Raw genomic sequence first — 19,078 nt, forward strand, 5'->3', positions numbered from 1 at the left:
CCCCACGTATATGTATTGTATAACAGATAAACTAAAACACGTAGAACAATTGGATACACGTGTATACGTATATGATAATATGTACACACCCATCCGCGGTAATATCGTCCTAATAATTAGGCTATCGTAATGATTCTTTGGCAACTCGGAGCTGTCGGATTTTCGACGTGCGTATATATACATGCGCGCACGCACGCACCTACATACGCACACACACGCACACAGCACACAAATTTCCTATACATGTACATATATATAATATTTTATGTAACGTGTATGTGTGTGTATGCACCTATACGTATTATGCATATGTGTGCGCGGGCGCGCGCGCACGTGTGTGTGTGTATATCAATAATTATGCAATATATATATATATAATATATACAAAATAAAATTAAACAACATAAACTTACGCAACGGACAAGATAAGCATCGCCCATCCGGCATGCATCGGCGGCAATTTTGTCTCTTTGTTTGGCACTGTCCGCTCGCGCGTCGGAAACCGGGTTTCCTTACCGAAATTCTTTTCCTTCACATTTTTTTTCGTTTTTTTTTAACATTCACGTTAGCTTTATGTACACTAAGAAATCCGTTCGAAGATCCTCCAGCTCTCCCTTGGATGCAAATTATCACCTCCTCTGCGATGCGAGGATCAGTCTGTACAAGGAGAAACAGATTTTTCTTTTACAATATCGCGTCAACAATATTTGTTCGAGAATTCGACGCATGACCGGTACTTACCAGATTGTGATTAAATTTCCGGCGTTCGGGAATCTCGATTACAGCGGGGCCGACTTTCGCGAGGGTGCGCTGCAACCGAAGATAGGCCGGCATCATTGCGGCATCATCTTACAGCTGGGCTCCATACTGTCGGAGGGTACACGCATGCTGCCATTTGTGATATAACCATTAGCATCGACCATTACGGAGACACCGGATGGTGGATGATTATGATAACTAATGTTTCTCTGCGATACCACCATGCTTTTTTCCGACGGTACTACGTGATCATTGCTGCCGCCGTGGGAGGAGAGGCAGGGTTCGCTCCCACGACTGCTGGACGATTCGATTGGGTGATCCACGCGTATGGGAATGCTATAGTCGGACAGGTATTCGGAACTGACTTCTACGGTCGCGTATTCGCGAATGACGGATGACTTGGATGGATAATCTATCGGCATATGTTGAATCGACGAGGCCGACCTGATCTCGTTTGGGTCATTCAGCGTAGCGACGTGTCCGTTCGCCATGGCGTACAGGTCGGGCTCCGCGCGGCCTTTCGTAGATAGCATGGACTCGAGACACTGGTACAGCAATATGTAATCCTCCTGCGAATGATAAATAATTTGCAAAAATTAATTTTCTCTTTTAATACAGCTAAAATTACACAAAGAGATATTCTGACTTAGTGGAAGCTAGGCTTACCTTCGAGCGGAAAACGCCAGGTCGTTTCATGTAAAGTAGCTTTGCGAACATGTAGATGTCGGCGCTTTGCTCGAATTCCAATTGCTTGTTTAACGTAGTCAGCAGAACAAAGAGTGCAGCCTCGACTCCACCGTACCTAAAGTGTATAACACACGATATGAAATATATTCGCTTAAATAATTAAATGTCGCCGCAAATTAGCAAGAATGAAATTTTCTGCACCTATCCATTACAACGATAGGACCGTTCTGATAATCCCGATGAAAGTCTTGAATGATGCTGACAAAGGTCTTCGGATTATTGTTGTGCGGCCACAAACCGCTTTGATTCGACGGTGCTTGAACGATCCTGGCACTGAGCTCATAATCATCCTGCAACGATCGAACCGCCACTTCTAGCAAGATCGTTCCGTTCACGGTCTCCTTCGTGCCGCAGAGTCGTACTCGGAATGTCTCGGATTCAAGATCCTTTCCTTCGAAGGGCCAAAACTCCGGATACTCCTCCTGTCGAATAACATTCTTCATATTACAAAATCTCGTTTCTTTTACTTCTTAAAACAATCATTTTATTCGAGACGTACCTCATCGCATTGAGTTAACATAACGATAGTCTGAGCATTGTGGTCCCACATCATTTGCCAGAACTCCATTATGGTGTTCTCCATCGGATGTTGCGTTATGATAAACTCACGATTGCGTTGAAAACCTAAAAGTACCAAATAAATATTTTGTCATCGTTTGCAGGAATTTATACTTGATACGAGCAAATCCATTATTGATTACCTGAAACCCATGTCGCGTTTATGTAGTCGCTTCCGTCAACGCCTGGTTTCGGCGTTAGGTGAACGCGCGCATTTTCGATAGGGATAATGTCCATGTTACGATTTTTGTGGACGTTGCACGCTTTGGTGGCGGATACGAGATTGAAGTCCTTAGGTTTCCACGACGTCACCAACTGTAGAAGCGACAAATAATTAGATCAGACTATTTAATATTCAGACATTGGCAATTGTAAGAATAAATCAATTACCTTGTATTGAGCTTCGATGTTGTTCCACGCGTCAGTCTTGTTATTCGATGGACACAGCATATCTTGAATATGCTTTATTAAGTTATTAGAGTCGATGTTGGTCTCGCCGCTCTCAATCGCCTCCTGCAGAGCATCGTGAATAAAGATGTACTGCTCTTCCGTCTGAACCAGGAAATTTCTCTGAGTGCGGATGTGCTTGAGGAAACCGAACACATTAATCTCGCTCTTGGCTTTAGCTTGCTTCAGCATAGCGTCGATCACGATGTACGTTCCGGTACGTCCGACGCCAGCGCTGAAATAAAATAATAATTTTATACATAAAAAAAAAATAGATAGACCATTAAAAATAGAAATATTTAATCCTTTAATGTCACACTATACGTTTGTTATAAGTACAATACACATCAAGATAAACATATTATAACAATATCTTTTTCATTCAAAACGTCAGACATTAAGAAATACGATAATGATAAGTAAATGTATGTATCTTTATTAATAAAAAAGTATAACATATAATATAAAAACAATTCAAGTATGCTATATTGAGAGTGGCATCGAAGAGTTAAAAAGGTTTGAAGCGTCGAATTAAAGTTTCTGTTTGTTAAAATGCATTTTTCACCTGCAATGAACGACGATAGGTCCAGCTTCTGGGGGATTAGCGTTGGACGATTTGCGAATAAAACTCAGAACGGGTAATGGATGATCGGGCACGCCATGGTCAGGCCAGCTGGTGTAGTGATACTGCCATATAGTGCGCTCGCCCATATTGGTCCCATTTTTCTTCTTCTTGATCTGCTTAAAAATCAAAGAGAGTTTTTTTGTTGAAAAGCTTACTCAATTATTGACTTTTGATTTCGCTATGATACTCTTTTTCACCTATTTATTCCTCTTTTTGAAGAATGTTTCAAGCGCGTTTTATTTTTAAATATATACCTTTAAATGTCGAATTTGAAGAGTACGGATGGTGTATGTGGCCATAATGTCCTCCCTCACTAAAGTTACTTGAATGTAACCGTACGTTTCGGTCCCTTCTTTGGGCCAGTACATATCACATTTCCTCTACAAGTAACAATAATAATCCATAAGTAAATTATAATTCAATAAATCAGATTTTTCTTCATCAATTGTTACAGTAAGCCAAGCATTTATGCGTGTAAATGATTTATCTTTGTTACCAGTTTCAACATTTTATTATCTATATACATAATTTTTAATTAACATTGTAACAAAATATCGATATCAACTTCATACTTACACGACCGCGTTCAACAAGGTTGGTAATCATTACAACTATTGATACTCGCTGTTCCCAAACCATCCGCCAAAAACCATCGAACGTAGGCGGTAGTGGACCCTGGGTACCGATGTAAGCTCGCGCTCTTTGCCACCCGTCGATGTAGTTCGCGTTAACATAATCCTGGCCTTTTTTAGGCGGTCCACCGCCGCAGGAGAGCAATTGCACACGAGTGTGGTCGTCTAATGATAATAACGTAAAGAGTGAAGTTAAACCATTTTAGTAAAATTAAGGTAACGCCTTCGCATTCTCATTTCAACCGATAATTTACATAATTGTAATTTGTTACTTGGTCTAAAAATACGGATTTTAATCGTGCCACACAATTATCCACTTATCAGTCTGGCTCGAACGTAAAAATCAACGTGCTATTCAAGTCGAGATATATTCTATATATTGTCTTATTTTAATACAGAGATTATATCGATTGTTTCATTCCGCTGATAATGAAGAAGCATTTTCTATTTTGAACGTGCGAATTTCGTAATGATGCAGCAGTATTATTGAACAGTTGAAACAATTTTGCTTTTTCCCGAACAAATTTGTCATTATTTGTCACGATAAGTCTAAAAAATATAGAAGTGAGGATTTGATGTCATACAATATTTATATAATCTTCCTGAACAAATTTGTCATCATTTGTCTACACAATAAATCTAAAAAATATAGGAGTGGATCAGATACAATATTTATATAAATACCAATGTGGTGTGGATTTAACATTGTGATTTAAAACCCATCATTTATAAATCCACACTATGATGTTTACATTGACACGGTGAGAATTATATAACTACATTTAAGACCCATACTTAACAGCCTGGTGTTAAGTATGGGTATTAAATGATATTAAATTCACACCCATATTTTTTAAATTATATCTTCCGCTTTAAATTTGTCGAAATTAATAATGATACGTGATAATCTCACATCAATCTGATGATATCGATCGTATTGACATATGGGTCAGCGACTGAGGAATCAGACTGAACTAAAATAAATCAATCGGAGCGAACAGCAACGGCAATATCAAATAGAAATCATCATTCAAAAATGAACGTTCTCGCGGAAGGAAGGAACAATAATATTACTGGTTCTATATTAAGATGTTTCTATTCATTTGTAAACAGACATGGGCGGGTGATACATCAATGCTACTTACACGCGAGTATATTCAAGTATCTGTTCTTGGCCTTATTCTCAGCGAACTGGGAATTCTCCACGGTATAATCGCCAGTCTCGGATTGTATTAGCTCGTATTCTTTACTGAAACCGATATCACCGTCGGCATGAAGACTCGCGACATGCTGAACGAATTGCTGAACGGCCACGGCGGTCCTCTCGCCGTCTTGCTCGCTGTTCTCCCATTCTTGAAGAGTAGGAACATTCCGCGGCGGGTAATCCAGGTAATAGTAGGCAGTATGGAAGCATTTCCTAAAAATCGGTCTAAATAAAAAAAAGAAAAACAGGATGTTTACTGAAATCATATTTAAAAAATTGTTTGAGATTTTAAAGATTTTTTTTCAGTTATTTTTGTTCAAAATTCTAAGTAAAATTGGAGAATTAATAAAATTAATTGGACTGTAAGTTACACAAACCATACATCGTAAATTATTAGAGGCGACAAGAATTTTGCGAAACTACGCTAAGAAAAAAAGGTTTATTTGATTAAATTAATTTAGTTCATCTTTATTTTTTTTTGTTAGAGAATCAATATTTGTCAAATATGTTTGATTTAAATACATACATTCTTCATTGAAAGAAATAAAGACTAAATCAACTTAATTAAATGAACAATTTTTTATCTTAGTGTATATCTCTATCGTTTTTTATAATTGAAACCGTGAAACCTATGAGATCGTATAAAGAATACAATGTGAGCTACTTTATTCTGCTGAGTATTGTCTTCTACTGTCATTCTGATTTTTTAAATAAAAACTCATGAGACACACGAGAATGTACATGAATATACGCGGATGTGTATATCGTATTTATTGTTAATCGATTGTCAATATTTTACATTATCAAGAAAAAAATGATCAAAGAAATAATATTTTCAGAAACAGAATTTAAATTTAAAAGTAAATATTCAAAAATTTTCTTGAGTAAAAATTTCTGATTTTCAAGGATTAAAAGTTAAATTCAAGAGTGAAAATTCAAAAAATTTTTCTGAATACCGATAAAAATCTAAACCCCATAAAAATCCTTGATTTCCAAGAATAAAAAATTAAATTTAAAAGTAAAAATCCCAAAATTTTTCTAAGTAGCAATGAAAAGTCCTGCATCCTGCCCCATGAAAATCCCCCCCCCTCTCTCTCTCTCTCTCTCTCTCTCTCTCTAATTGCGGTAAAAAAGAAATTCCCTAAAAATGGCAGATTTTCTCAGGTAAAAAATACCCTATAAAAGGATATGAAGATGCATCTAAAGATGCATTCTGAAAAAGGAGAGGATATATCTAGATACTTTTTTCAAAGGAGATATTTAGATATCTAGACATCTAAATATTTCTTTTGAAAAAAGTATCTAGAATATCATCTCCTTTTTCAGAATGCATCTCTAAAAGATGCGTAGAAAATCTTTCGTCTCTTTCGTGTACATTATTTAAAAAAATTTTCAAGAATAACGTTTGCAATAATACACAGCATTCCACATAAATTATTCAAGTATCCATGCTGCAGAGAGTATGTAATATCGATGAGAAACACGTGTGGGTTGGGCCGATAGCAACGCTCAAATATTGATAATACTCTAAAATCAATGCCGATAACACTCCTTCGTACCACATGGTTAGAGAGATTCGCGATTTCCACTTAACAAACTTACAAGTTAAGGAAAAATTTCTTCATTTCGATGATACAATCTTGGCAACATCCATCATAGGCGAGGCCGCCCACAAATCAACGAATGCTCTTGCGAAATAAATGACGATTAGGCCGGACCCCGTCCGTGACCCAGAAAATGAGCTTGTCATCAGCCACGGCTGATCCTTTGCACATCGCTCGCGTTACCTCGTCGTTCCTAAACGTCACCCGAGACACTGACGCGCGAGAACTCCGAGTGACTCCGAGAAGCGAGAAGAAGAACGGAACTCGTAGATACGCACCGCACACGCGGTCTCGCTCGCGGCGCGCAAGAGTCTAGCTAGCTCGATGCGTGCGGCCGCGGCGTAGCGTCACGCTGCGTCGCTCCGCTCCGCTCCGCTCCGCTCCGCACCGCGCCACAAGTGGCTCCGGTGACTATAAGAGCACACTTAGGCCTTGTCACCGCTCGTTATCTCACGATAACACGAGAGAGACGTAAGAGCCAGCGCCGGGATATATTAAAATACGCATCGTGGTATCTTTTCATACGTCATATAGCGTCCCGTACATTATATTTGATAAAAATTTGTTTCCAGTGGGGATTTCCAATTTTTGGGGATTTCAAACAACACCTAATAGATCTATTTGTGTTGCGTGAAATCCCCAAAATATTCTGCACTTGACACATACATTTGAACGTTGAAGAGAAAGAAAGCGGAGATTCTGAGTGCAAAAAGTGCAAGCAATACGAATAAACCTATATATAGATACGTTCGTGAGAAAAGAGAAAGAGAGAGAGAGAGAGAGAGCAATTTAAAAATAATTTTTAGACTTTTACAGGATTAAGATAAGTTGTATACTTAAATAAATTAAGCATCACGGTTTAATAAGAAACTTAATAGGAGTAACAGTTTTTGCAGCTTATTAACATCTTCAAGATATGATGCTTGATTGAGCATCGAAATTATTAGAAATTAATTTAATTCGCGAGATTGCTAATGTAGCTTAATTGCGTTTATAGTTCCGATAAATTCGGCTAGCAATTCGAAAGAATACAAATATGATATATGCAAGTACATATATAGTATATTTACTGATTCAAGATTTGAATTATTTAAAGCATCAAAGATTTAGCTTCGACCGTATAAGCTTTGTAATTGCTAATATTGTGTTCTCACATAAACGGTCTAAAATAATATTGTTAATAGGAATGAATTATAAAAAACTAATTTTATTTTAATTTTTAAGATATTCTCTAATATGATATGTAAAATCATTTTATTTACTTTCTTTTATGATATTATAAAATGAAATATAGCGTAGTAACCTGACAAATTAAGTACCGTAGAAACTTTTTCCAAGAACGAGGTAATCCGAGGATCATAAATCCGAGAAGAGGTTGCTAGGACACACAATACCGACTGCAGCGGGAAATCAAACGAGAAAGCCTGAATGGGAAAAATGGTTGCGGGTGCGTGCGAAGGTGCGCGTGATTGCATCGCTCGCTCCGCGAACTTTCTAATTGCCCGTACTTCAAATGCGATTCGCGATCCAAGCACGCATTTGCGCTTCAACGTACCGGATATCATTCGGTCGACAATTTCCAGCTAACAAAAATAACAGAACATTTGTAGCGTTAGATCGATCGGTGCAGAACGGAAGTGAAACGTCGGCGATGCGAAATAATACTTCGCAAGATCGACCGTAACTGTAAAGCGTAACTCATTGCGGCGAGAGAAAATAGAATCAAGAAGATTTTGTTTATATCAGAATTCTGGTTATTTCAACTAAAATTATAATAGATTCAACTAGAAAATTTTGATTTGTCCATTTTCAATCAGAATTCCAATTAATGCAACCAGACTTTTTTTCCAATGTAGATTGTTCGGATAAAAGATACAGATCGGAAATTTAAATGACGGTACGCAATTGGAAAATTTGTACTAAACATGACATATTTTACGTTTCTCAAAAGGTCTATTTAAATTTTTGTGTTAATTTAAAACAGAATAAATATGTTGAAAGTAATATAAATATTATATAAAAAAATTAATACAAAAAAGATAATATTGACACCTTGTAAGCAAACTGTGGAAACATATTTTTAACATTTATGATATGTTAAATTAACACATATTTTATTCACTTCATTTCAAAACACATTATTTTTATGTTATTTGTTTACTTACTGATAAATTGTACTATTTTGACACTAAGAAATGTTAAATATCAATTTAACACAAACTATTTAAATAACATAATCATATTAACTCAAATATGTTAAAAAATTCAACACAAAATGTTAACAAAGACTTGAGTGGATCGTTTCCAACATAAATACGAAATGTTTCTTACTATGTGCAAAAAAAAAAATAGGCAATTTAATACGCTCAATGGAGGGTTTCGGTTTTGATTTTTCCTTTTAGTGCGCTTATCGACGTGCGACGCGGAAATATATCACCCGGTGCGGTCGGATGCAGCTAAAGTTTCCTCTGTATGCGCGATAACGCGCCGTGCGTTAAACCGTGACTTACTTCCACAACACGAAGGACGTAATCGCCAGCATCACGGCGAAGCAGGCGCAGACCATACCGGCGATCACACCCGCGCTGAGATCCTTGCTGCTGCGGCGCATCAAGGGCGGTATCTTGTCGCAATCGCGGGTGACCAGCACCTTCGTCGGTATGGAGCTGTCACCTCGGATGATCAGGCGGTTATCTATTGTGCTTCTGGTGGCTCCCCGTACCACAATCTCGTAAACGGTGTTCACCGTCAGGTTGGGTATAATCGCCTGCAAGCATGAATTCGCAAACACTTATTACGTGCGCCGTAATTGCATTTTATCTAAACGAAAAACTATTGACGAGATAAAAGCGACAGAAAAATAAAACTATCTTTGTTAGTAACATTATTATCGATAATAAAATAATTAATTTATAATTATTATATTAGACAGAAAATATGTGACAATTTCTCCTCATTATATCGCTCCGTTATGATTTATTATTAAATATTAAATTGTAAAACGTACCCCGCTCTCGAGATGACTTTTGTCGGCCGACAATTCGATCTCCTCGTAATATCGTCCATTATCCCTTCGATAATTGATGTAGTAGTAATCGATCGAGCCCCAGAAGTTCGCCGGCCTGGCCCAGTGAACGTAAACGGACTCGTGCGATTGGCAAGTTAAATTCAAGATCTGAGGTGCACTCGGTCCAGTTATGTCGGTCCTACGAATGATCTGATCGGATGGCTCGCCCTCGTTCTTCCGCGTGTAAGCCTTCACCCAGATCTTGTATTCGGTGTATGGGACTACAACATGGATTCATGAATGACAATTGAGCTAATTCAGTTTCATGAATGAAAGTTAAGAGACTATTTTTTTACGGTGACCGTAATCTGATTGGATCTTAACGAGATTCCCTCAAGTAAAACAATTTCTTCTCCATTTGTAATTATAATTATCTCGTAACAAATGCATTTACTTGTAAATATGAGAAAAAAATACGTGCGACGATAAGAATTCTTCGAGTTTTCGTTATCAATAAGCTAAGTACACCGACCTATCTCCGGTCGTCTGCTGTAACGACTATTCGCTGTCGAGTGAAGATTATACATGGTTAATCTTATGTTATCTGCGCGTTAAAAAAGGCACAAAGGCCGGATAGCGCACGTCGACCGATGTTAAACATCGTATTCATGCGCGTTAAAATAAAAAGGTAAACTTAAGCGTGACGCTGTTCAATATCCGCTATTCATTCACATAATTTAGAATAATTTAGAATAATAGAAGATAGAATAATAGACGTTATCTTAAGAGTAATCTTATTCGCGTCAGACGTATCCTTTATGCAACTTGTATACTTACGCAGTTCTTTCAGAACAAATTCGATGTATGAATCGTCGGAGTCCGCAGATTTGTCGGGTAGGTGCATCTTAACGTCCGTGTAATTGGAATGCATGTAGTAAACGCGGTAACCGGCGATGACACCATTGGCGTTCTCAGGCTCCGACCACGAGAGTTCAATAGTACTGCCCGTGATTCCCCGAGAGGTGAGATTCTCCGGCTTTGTGGGTGCTGGAATAAAGAGAGAAAAAACACGCGTTTTTCATTATAATAAACCGATGTAACCTTTCCTTTCTCATCATCGTCCGCAATGTCGCGCTGAGACGAAGTATTCAGTGCATTCGGAAATAGCAACTCTCCAGTAAAATTCTTATTTCATTCTTTTATTGTCAAATAGAACGCTTCTTCGTACGTACCGAACGTTATTTACATAGACATAAAGAAATAGACCGGGCATGTGCCGTGCACTTTTCTATGGTACATTTTCTATATGTGCACGTTGGGTCAGATATAAACGGAAAAGAGATACGAGACCATTGGATCTTATCCTGTTCTTTACTACGCGTCGCATTGATAAGAAAAGAATATAACCCGATGTTCTCTTACAGGATACTCCGAAATGTACAGTCAACGTGTCGGGTTTATTTCTATACATTTACAGTTATCCGTTCTCTCTTTCGAGCAGCAGCAGATATCGATACCCAACCCAACTGTATCTCCATTTTTCTAAAGCTCCATTTTCTAGAATAAATAATACGGATAAATAAACGACCGTCCAAGCGTTCATAAGAGAGTTCAAATTTATTGAATATTCATACATCTGCTACAGCATTACCATACGCCGCGCGGTGCGCTGCAATATAAAACATGCAAATTGATTTGCATTCCATCCTCGGCTGCGTAAAATCATTGACAGTAGACTTGCTTAAACAGCTCATTCCGACGTGCTCTAAATAGAACATAAGTGACGCGCAGTAAGAGAGATCCTCGAATCTATGCAGAAAGAATGATTTTTCGCTGAAACATTCAAAAATTTAGCTAGATACAGATCTAAAAATACTTTGGTTGGATCATCAAAATAATTATGTTGACGTTAAGCGTTGATGATAATGCTGCAAAAAAATTTAATATTCTAATATTACACGTTTTATATAATTATTTTTATGGTCCAAATAAAATTATTTTCGGATCTATATGTACTCTCCAAAATTGTGTTAGAATGAATCTCACTCTGAAGATATTTTAAATATTGAAAATTGAGCTACTCTTTTCCAAGACTGGCACTCCAAAGAATTCAGAGAGTAGATATAATTTTTAGATACTTCAGAAAAACCATTCTTGTACTAACGATAAGTAAAATAAAAAAACGAGAAAATGTATACTTGATGAATCAAAACTAGATTCTTACACTCTAAAAAATGTCAGTGTGGATTTAATACTTTTGGTGTGACTTTAACACCCATCCGGTGTCTATATAATTTGCACTATGTTGGGGTTAAATTAATACCAAGATGGTGTGGATTTAAAACCCATGATGTTAAATTCACACCGCTATTTTTTAGTGTAATAAATAAGATGAGGATTCCAAAGTCTTTTAAGCGATTGTTAAATTATTTTACTCATCGACAATGCGGAAAGAAAATCGTTTCCTCTTACTGAATCTTATCCTGAAATTTATTCGGCGGTTGTTTCACGTTGTCATCTCTCGCGATATTCCGTTTAAAGCTTATCGAATTCGCATTAGATTAATGACGTGTAATAAAACGCAAGGCTGTCGGAGAGCGAGAGAGTTACCTCTTACAAGCTTTATGAGCTGCGGCGGCGGATGATGTCATATCGAGTCTGTGCCACGCACGGAGACGGGCGAATCGTGTTCTCGTATTACTATCGGGCTGAAAAACGAATACGATTACGGGCCCGTAAAGCGCAAGGTCGCGATCGTTGCACGCGGCGTGGAAAATGATCTGTCGATACTACTTAGAATCTGCTGATGTTCATTTTCGTCGAAGCCACGTTCCGTAACGAATCATCGAGAAATGATCTCATCCGGAGTGGCCGGAAAGAGATTACGCGCGACAAAGCGTCATAAACCCCCGGGCCAAACCGACCGACGCACCTCGTTCGCGATCGCGACAATCAAAGAAAAACCTCTTTGATGTATCTAATTGATTATCGCCCATTTCGCGGAAGCAAGGGACCGAGGAGAACTATGTAGGCGAAAGTGCCTTTATTAGGATAGGTTCCCACTCAGTAACGGTTCACGAGTGAAAGGAACAACCGATAAGAAACCGACGTACCTGTTTCGAGTGCTGCATGCACTTTGATTTGCGCTGCTACAAGTTGCGCTGTTACCCGAGCTGTAACTATTTCGAATTTCTCGACTTTCATTCGCAAACAGACGGTTTCGATTGATTAATTAAAATATTTTAGATGACATTACGGGATTTTTCAGAATTCAATGCAATTTTTTTTAACACAAAGAGAGGATTATTTTTGTAAATTCTGTTAATAATGGAGATAATATTTTTTGACTTTGTAGTTTATTATTAGAGAAATCGGGGAAAAGTCAGGGAAATTAAAAACAATCAAGAAAATCAAGAAAAAATCAGGGAATTCTGTCAAATTTTCTGGAAAATTAAAATTCTTACCTTTAAAGAAGTCCAGTATGTGTAGATACACGTAGATCTACGCAGTCTTGGAATACTATCAACTTGATAATTAAATGCAAGCAGTGTCAGCAACATTAATAATAATTTACATTGCTATATTAAATTGCTCTCTCAATAAAATATTTGACGGTTTCCAAATAAGGAAATACAAAAAAATTTCAAAATACTATTGCAAGCATGAGGGAAAATTATGAAATTTTGTCTGAAATCGGGGAAAAATGGAATTTTAGGATGAGGAATTTGTGACACCCTTGATTGTGCTAATAATTTTTTTTACTTCGTAAAAGTATTTCAAGAATGATTGAGTTCGCAATGATGAGACCCTGACATGCATTCACACGTCTGGATTAGGCTATTGGCCTTGGATCCTGTCATAAAAATAGAATGTCCGGATTGCACGCGCGAGAGACGTAATACGGCGGTTTTACCACTCTTAAAGACAATTCTGAGGACGAGCGTATTTCCGTAATTTTATACACCGACGACACTTAAGGTCAGTAAGTAATCGTTGCCATGGCGATGCACGTGCTGTTACGTTATATGCTGCGCATGCAAAAAAAAGGCAGATGTAACGTCTGTACTATTTTATGCAAGGTTTGTTCGCGTCGCAAGATCCAAAACGCTCCAACATGCTCCTACATAGCTCCTACTCACTCTATCAAGCGCGTTGGAGTGAGTAAAAGCTATAGTAGGAGCATATTGGAACATGTTGTGGCATGCGACGCGAACAAACCTGTAGATACGAAAACACCGAGTCAGTCCTGTCAATATTTTATTACGTCTTTATATGCAGAAAACAACACACTAACCGATTCATCCGCAATTATGATCTCGGGTAAATCCCGCGCGCGATAAAAAAAGGTTGTAAACTATCGTTTTTTCCGCAACGTACAAAGTCGGCGGCGGCATTAATTGCAACGAGTTACAAAATAAACCAGCGATTCACACTTATGTCATAACACCGCGGCACGTGTATGCACGCGAGTTGGTGTGCATTTAAAACGTTTGCGCAATCGTTGAGTGTGCATTGTAGGCGAGACGCGAGTTAAGGAAAAGGCGAAGTCGCGGATTCCTTTAAGATGTATCGAGGTTTGTTCATGTCGCAAACTCCAACATGTTCCAATATGCTCCTATCATAGCTCTTACTCACTTCAACGCGCTTGATAGAGTGAGTAGGAGCTATGATAGGAGCATGTTGGAGCATGTTGGAGTTTGCGACGCGAACAAATCTTCGGTGCGAAAACGAGGCACGTACGTTGCACCGCCGCCGCTGCGGTTACGTTCCGCGAAATCGAGACGGAACGGGAAATGAGTTAAGCGTCGATTACACGAGTGGACAGTCTTATGCTCGCAAGGTGATTACGAGGTGGCCGCTGCTGCGCGCCGCGTAACGCAATACTCGAGTATATGACATTTCCTAGTGAAACTCCGCGGCGCGTTTATTTTTATGCCAATTAATTACGCGCTAAACGCGCACGAGATTTTCACCGCTGGATTAATTTACATATTCCAAGCGCGCGGCGCCACGTTTTACTCACGTGAATATAAATTATCGATTTAGAGCTCATTTTCTGTGCGTTATCGTTAATAACGTATTGTTTGGTTTATCTTAGTTCACCAATCGCTCGATTATCAAGTCGACTGTAATTGAAAACGCGTAAACATAAATAATTTCAATTCCCAGACGTAATATTGGATCGGGTTTACATCGCCTAATTTCGTACGTTGTCATTTCATTCCACGTTGAAGTAGATTTGGATTCGCAGTAGAGTATCGTAACGAGGTCTTATCTGTTAAATGTTATCCTGTTCGATCTAATGAAAATGCTGTAAAATAATACACCTCGAAGCACTACGTTCGAAGTATATCGTTTCTTTCGTTTTCTCTCTTATCGTGCTTTATTTCCATCGATATATTGTTCATTTGCTGTAACAACATAATTCAAAAATTGTTATTTTTAAGTTGTAAAATAATAACTTACAGAGAGAGAGATAAAAAATACTTTAAAATACGTACTTTTATTCCTTTATAATTAGTTATTACATCGAAATTACATTTCAAAGTTATTACAAAATTTTAATGATTCAAAATATCCCAACTCATTTTTTAGAAAACTTTGTTTTTTGAGTTGTGTCGTTAATGCAAATGAGTAATATCGCTTCATTACTTGTATTTAATTTTTACACGGAAATAATTTCTACAGTTTTCCCGAAAATTTATTTAAAAATTATTAAAAAATTTGGCTAGATATAAATTTGAAAATAATTTTGTTGGATCATCAAAATAATTATGTAAAACGCTTAAACGATGATGAAAACGCTGCAAAAAGTTTTAACGTTTTAATAACCAATTTGACCGTCCTACATCAGGATTGTCACAAAGGACTATGCCCAGTTTTACAGGGGAATTTGGGCCTTTCGGATGAACAACTTTGAGACATGCCTAAAATTTTAAGGTATCAAAAGAGAATTAAAAATTCCATAAGCCTAATTTTATAGGAGAGGTTTCCTGAGTGCTCCTAGAACATATATTGGCCACATTTCAATTAGGCAATTAAAACCTTTTGTTTCATGTTTTGAGTGGCTCTCTCCCCTTTTCATCGATTAATATTATTATATATATCACTTGTAACTATTCATTTGGAGTCCAAAAAAGGTTTTAGTTGTCTTCGTCAAGATTGGACCTTGATCAAAAAGTTCCCGGAATTATCACCAGGTGATGCTCTGAGTCAGCTGATTTGAGTTCTGTTTTTTTGGTTAGGTTGCCACATCTATCATTGACATTTCCACCAAATTTTATCGTCATAGCTTGACATTTGTAAAAGTTACGTCGTCTTGAGTACATCTACCTCTGCACGTGTTTTCAATTTTTTACAGTTTTAAAAATGGAGTTGAATTTGCAACAACGAGTTTGTATTAAATTTTTTGGCCAAGAAACGAATACCATCCAACAGCCATCGAATTCACCCGATATGGCTCCCTGCGATTTTTTTCTGTTCGATCGAGTCAAAAAACCACTACTATATATATAAAAGGTAATGGAAAAATCGAAGACGACTCTGATGGCTATACCGACAATAGAGTTCCAAAAATGTTTCGAGAGCTGGATCAAGCACTGTCATAAGTGCGTTGCAGTCGATGGGGAGTACTTTGAAGGGGACACTATCACTTTTGATGAATAAACTTATATTTTGAATTTTCTGAATGAATTCCGGGAACTTTTTGATCAAGGTATTATTAAGTATTCCAGATACTAGATGATTTGAGAAATCGAATAAAACCAGTCCTATATGGTACACAATACATGGTCATAATAGCGAACTTTGAACAGCTGTAGCACTCAAGGGACTCATTTTACAAAGTTGTGCATATGGAACTTTTTAATCCTTTTTTTATGCTCTACAATCCTAGCTAAGTCTCAATGCTGTCCAGCTGGGGCCCAAACTGGGCATAGTCCTTTCTCATCCTAAAATTCCATAATTTCTCCCTAATTTCCAGACAAAATTCATGATTTTCTCTGACTTGAATAATTTAAAAAAATGTTTTGTATTTTCGTCTTAATCTGGAAATCGTTAAATATTTTATTGATAAATCAATTTAATATAGCAAAACTGCATAGATGTGACATATATATATATTATTGTATATTAAACTTCTTTAAAGCCAAGAATTTTTATTTTGCAAAATTCCTTGACTTTTCCCTAATTTCTTTGACCGTTTTCAATTTCCCTAACAATTCCCTGATTTTGTCGCAACCTTCCTACATAATTATTTTCGTAGTCCAACAAAATTATTTTCAGATCTGTATCTGACTAAATTTTTAAATACTTCAATAAAATCGTTCTTTCCAGATGATATCATATAATAGATACATATGTTGCTCATAATTTTTCTTTTTATATCACTAAAGGCTTCGCACTTTCTCTAAGCATAAAGCACAATTCTATGTTAGCCTCTCTGCCATAAGATGACCCCGCCGAATTACCTCCGATATCGCTGTCATTCTCCATGGAAAACGGCACGATGTAGGTCGTTCGTTCAAAGATTGTCTCGTCGGTCGTCTGCGTGATCGGATCCGCCGTGGCGACGAGAAGTCTCAAGATCAGGGCTAGCGAGGCCGCCAGTTGAGCGGCACTGGCCACGTTGGCCCACGACATTTCTTCTTCTTTCTTCCTTTCTTCGCACGTTGCAGCTGTAGCTATAAAACGCCGCGTGCTCGCTTGTGTACGTCTCTCTTTCTCTCTCTTTCTTCTTTTTTTTTCTCTTCCTTTCTTTTACTCTTGCTTCAAATCTTTTTTTCTTTCTCTCTTGCTATTTCACGAATTCGCCCATCCTCGCCGAGGAACACGGCGCGTTCCTCTCGCGACACGTCTTCGCTCAATTATCGCACCGTCTTTATCGCAGCGGTCCACACAGAGCAGAGCGCACAACGACGCATTGTACATCAATCGATTCGTTGTCACTGTCACATCGCGGGCGCATAAGGTTCCTTGAGTTATTGGGCGACGAATCGTCAATCTTTCGACGAAAATCGTCGCGGCGTGATTGCACGGCGCTAAATTTCAGAACGACTACTTCCTGTTGAGAACAAATAACCTCGCATAAGTCCCAAGACGATTCTATCGCGAGCGTGAGTTCCTCGTAAATCGGCCAGGTGCGGCGACTCGCGCGAAAGGGAGACACCCAAGTGAGAAATCCCAGCGGAGTGTACACGGTGAATGCGGAAATCGCACTATCTACAAAACGCGAGAGAGTTTCACGAGGTCGGACCCGACTCTATCTACCATCAGACTCGGAAAGGTCGAATCGAAAGTTGACATCGATAGCACACGCTGCGCATTTATTCGCACTGATAAGACTTGTATACTGCTTTATCAATATTTAAACTACTCCCGTAGCGATAGCAATCGCTTTAGCGTTGCAGATAAAGGCTCAAAAGGTAGATCTCTAGAAAGGTAGCTGAAGTATTATTACAAATATCGATCGTGTTCCTAAGTATTCGTCATCAAACGCATGATCGTGTATCACGAGGGAAGATCGTAGGCAGCAGCGGATTATTCGGTCCCCTTGGAACGTTGTAGAGTCACTTCCCCTTGCATTTTTAGTGGGATAGAGACTAGGGGAATAGGTGTCCTAAACAACGATGGTCAGTATCGATATATCGTTCTGCCGACCAATCTATTAAGCACAAAAATATCTCACTCTATTGCTAAGAAAAGTGATTACTCAATTTACTTTCTTTTCTTTTAAATAATGGTTGTTTTTAACAAAGAATATTTTCTTTACAATAATCTTAAAACATACTTATAAATTTTAGAAGAACTCATTAATGTGTACTCAAAACAAGAATTTAGTTTTTTTTGAAGAATTTTATAAAATTTATCGAAGAAACGACTTTATAAATAAAACATCATGTATATAAAAAAATCGAATTTATTTTAATTTAATAATCATTGAAGTATATTAACTTATTAGGATTCACACAGAATATATTTTGAATAAATTTGGTGCTTGTGATAAACTTATGATAGATTTACGGATACATGAATTCTTTTAAAATACTTAATTATTACTTATGTACAATATGTATATTTTTCTTGTGTACACTGAGAAAAAATACATAGTCCATTTTAATAAATATTTAACTGGCAGTATTCAACTAAATATTTATTAAAATTGACTATATTTTTTCTCAGTATACAAATACTAATATTAGATGGAAGTGAAAAAATATAACAAAAAATATAATTGCAATTATTATACATCGTTAAAAGTTAGGACAAATTTTTTCAAAACCAATTTTTTTCTCAAAATTAATTAAACATTTTCGTTTCTTTACTGTATCTTCATTATCTACACGATAGATTATTTCAGTAACATTACAATAACACTGCAACGTTCTGCAATATTGCAGTAACATTGCAAATATTGCAACAATTGCAAGCTTCTGTGTTGTATGGGTAATCTTCAATATAAAATTTTGTTGTAATTGTTGCATAAAAATTTTTACT

General features: G+C 37.5%; 1 protein-coding gene across 9 annotated transcripts in view; it reads right to left on the reverse strand.

Annotated features, from left to right (window-relative positions):
- Window positions 1-236: 236 nt before the first annotated feature.
- Window positions 237-19,078, reverse strand: part of LOC108728508 (Protein tyrosine phosphatase 99A) — a 219,510-nt gene continuing 200,668 nt past the window's right edge. For 4 of the 9 annotated variants that reach the window (XM_018457082.1, XM_018457079.1, XM_018457078.1 and 1 more), the window contains exons 2-16: window positions 17,053-17,645; window positions 10,421-10,630; window positions 9,584-9,864; window positions 9,087-9,343; window positions 4,914-5,197; window positions 3,713-3,933; window positions 3,391-3,516; window positions 3,077-3,252; window positions 2,455-2,746; window positions 2,208-2,379; window positions 2,006-2,130; window positions 1,648-1,928; window positions 1,426-1,561; window positions 742-1,328; window positions 237-657 (exon numbers count right to left, since the gene is read on the reverse strand). In XM_018457082.1, coding sequence (XP_018312584.1) covers window positions 834-1,328; window positions 1,426-1,561; window positions 1,648-1,928; window positions 2,006-2,130; window positions 2,208-2,379; window positions 2,455-2,746; window positions 3,077-3,252; window positions 3,391-3,516; window positions 3,713-3,933; window positions 4,914-5,197; window positions 9,087-9,343; window positions 9,584-9,864; window positions 10,421-10,630; window positions 17,053-17,224 — 3,228 coding nt within the window. In that variant the 5' untranslated portion in view covers window positions 17,225-17,645 and the 3' untranslated portion in view covers window positions 237-657; window positions 742-833. Of the gene's footprint in view, window positions 658-741; window positions 1,329-1,425; window positions 1,562-1,647; window positions 1,929-2,005; window positions 2,131-2,207; window positions 2,380-2,454; window positions 2,747-3,076; window positions 3,253-3,390; window positions 3,517-3,712; window positions 3,934-4,913; window positions 5,198-9,086; window positions 9,344-9,583; window positions 9,865-10,420; window positions 10,631-17,052; window positions 17,807-19,078 lie in introns of those variants that run through there. The other 5 variants (XM_018457077.1, XM_018457083.1, XM_018457080.1 and 2 more) reach the window with 5 other exon arrangements.

This window comes from Mycetomoellerius zeteki, unplaced genomic scaffold (assembly GCF_001594055.1).
Source record: "Mycetomoellerius zeteki isolate Tzet28-1 unplaced genomic scaffold, Tzet1.0 scaffold62, whole genome shotgun sequence".
In the NCBI taxonomy this organism is placed as follows: domain Eukaryota; kingdom Metazoa; phylum Arthropoda; class Insecta; order Hymenoptera; family Formicidae; genus Mycetomoellerius; species Mycetomoellerius zeteki.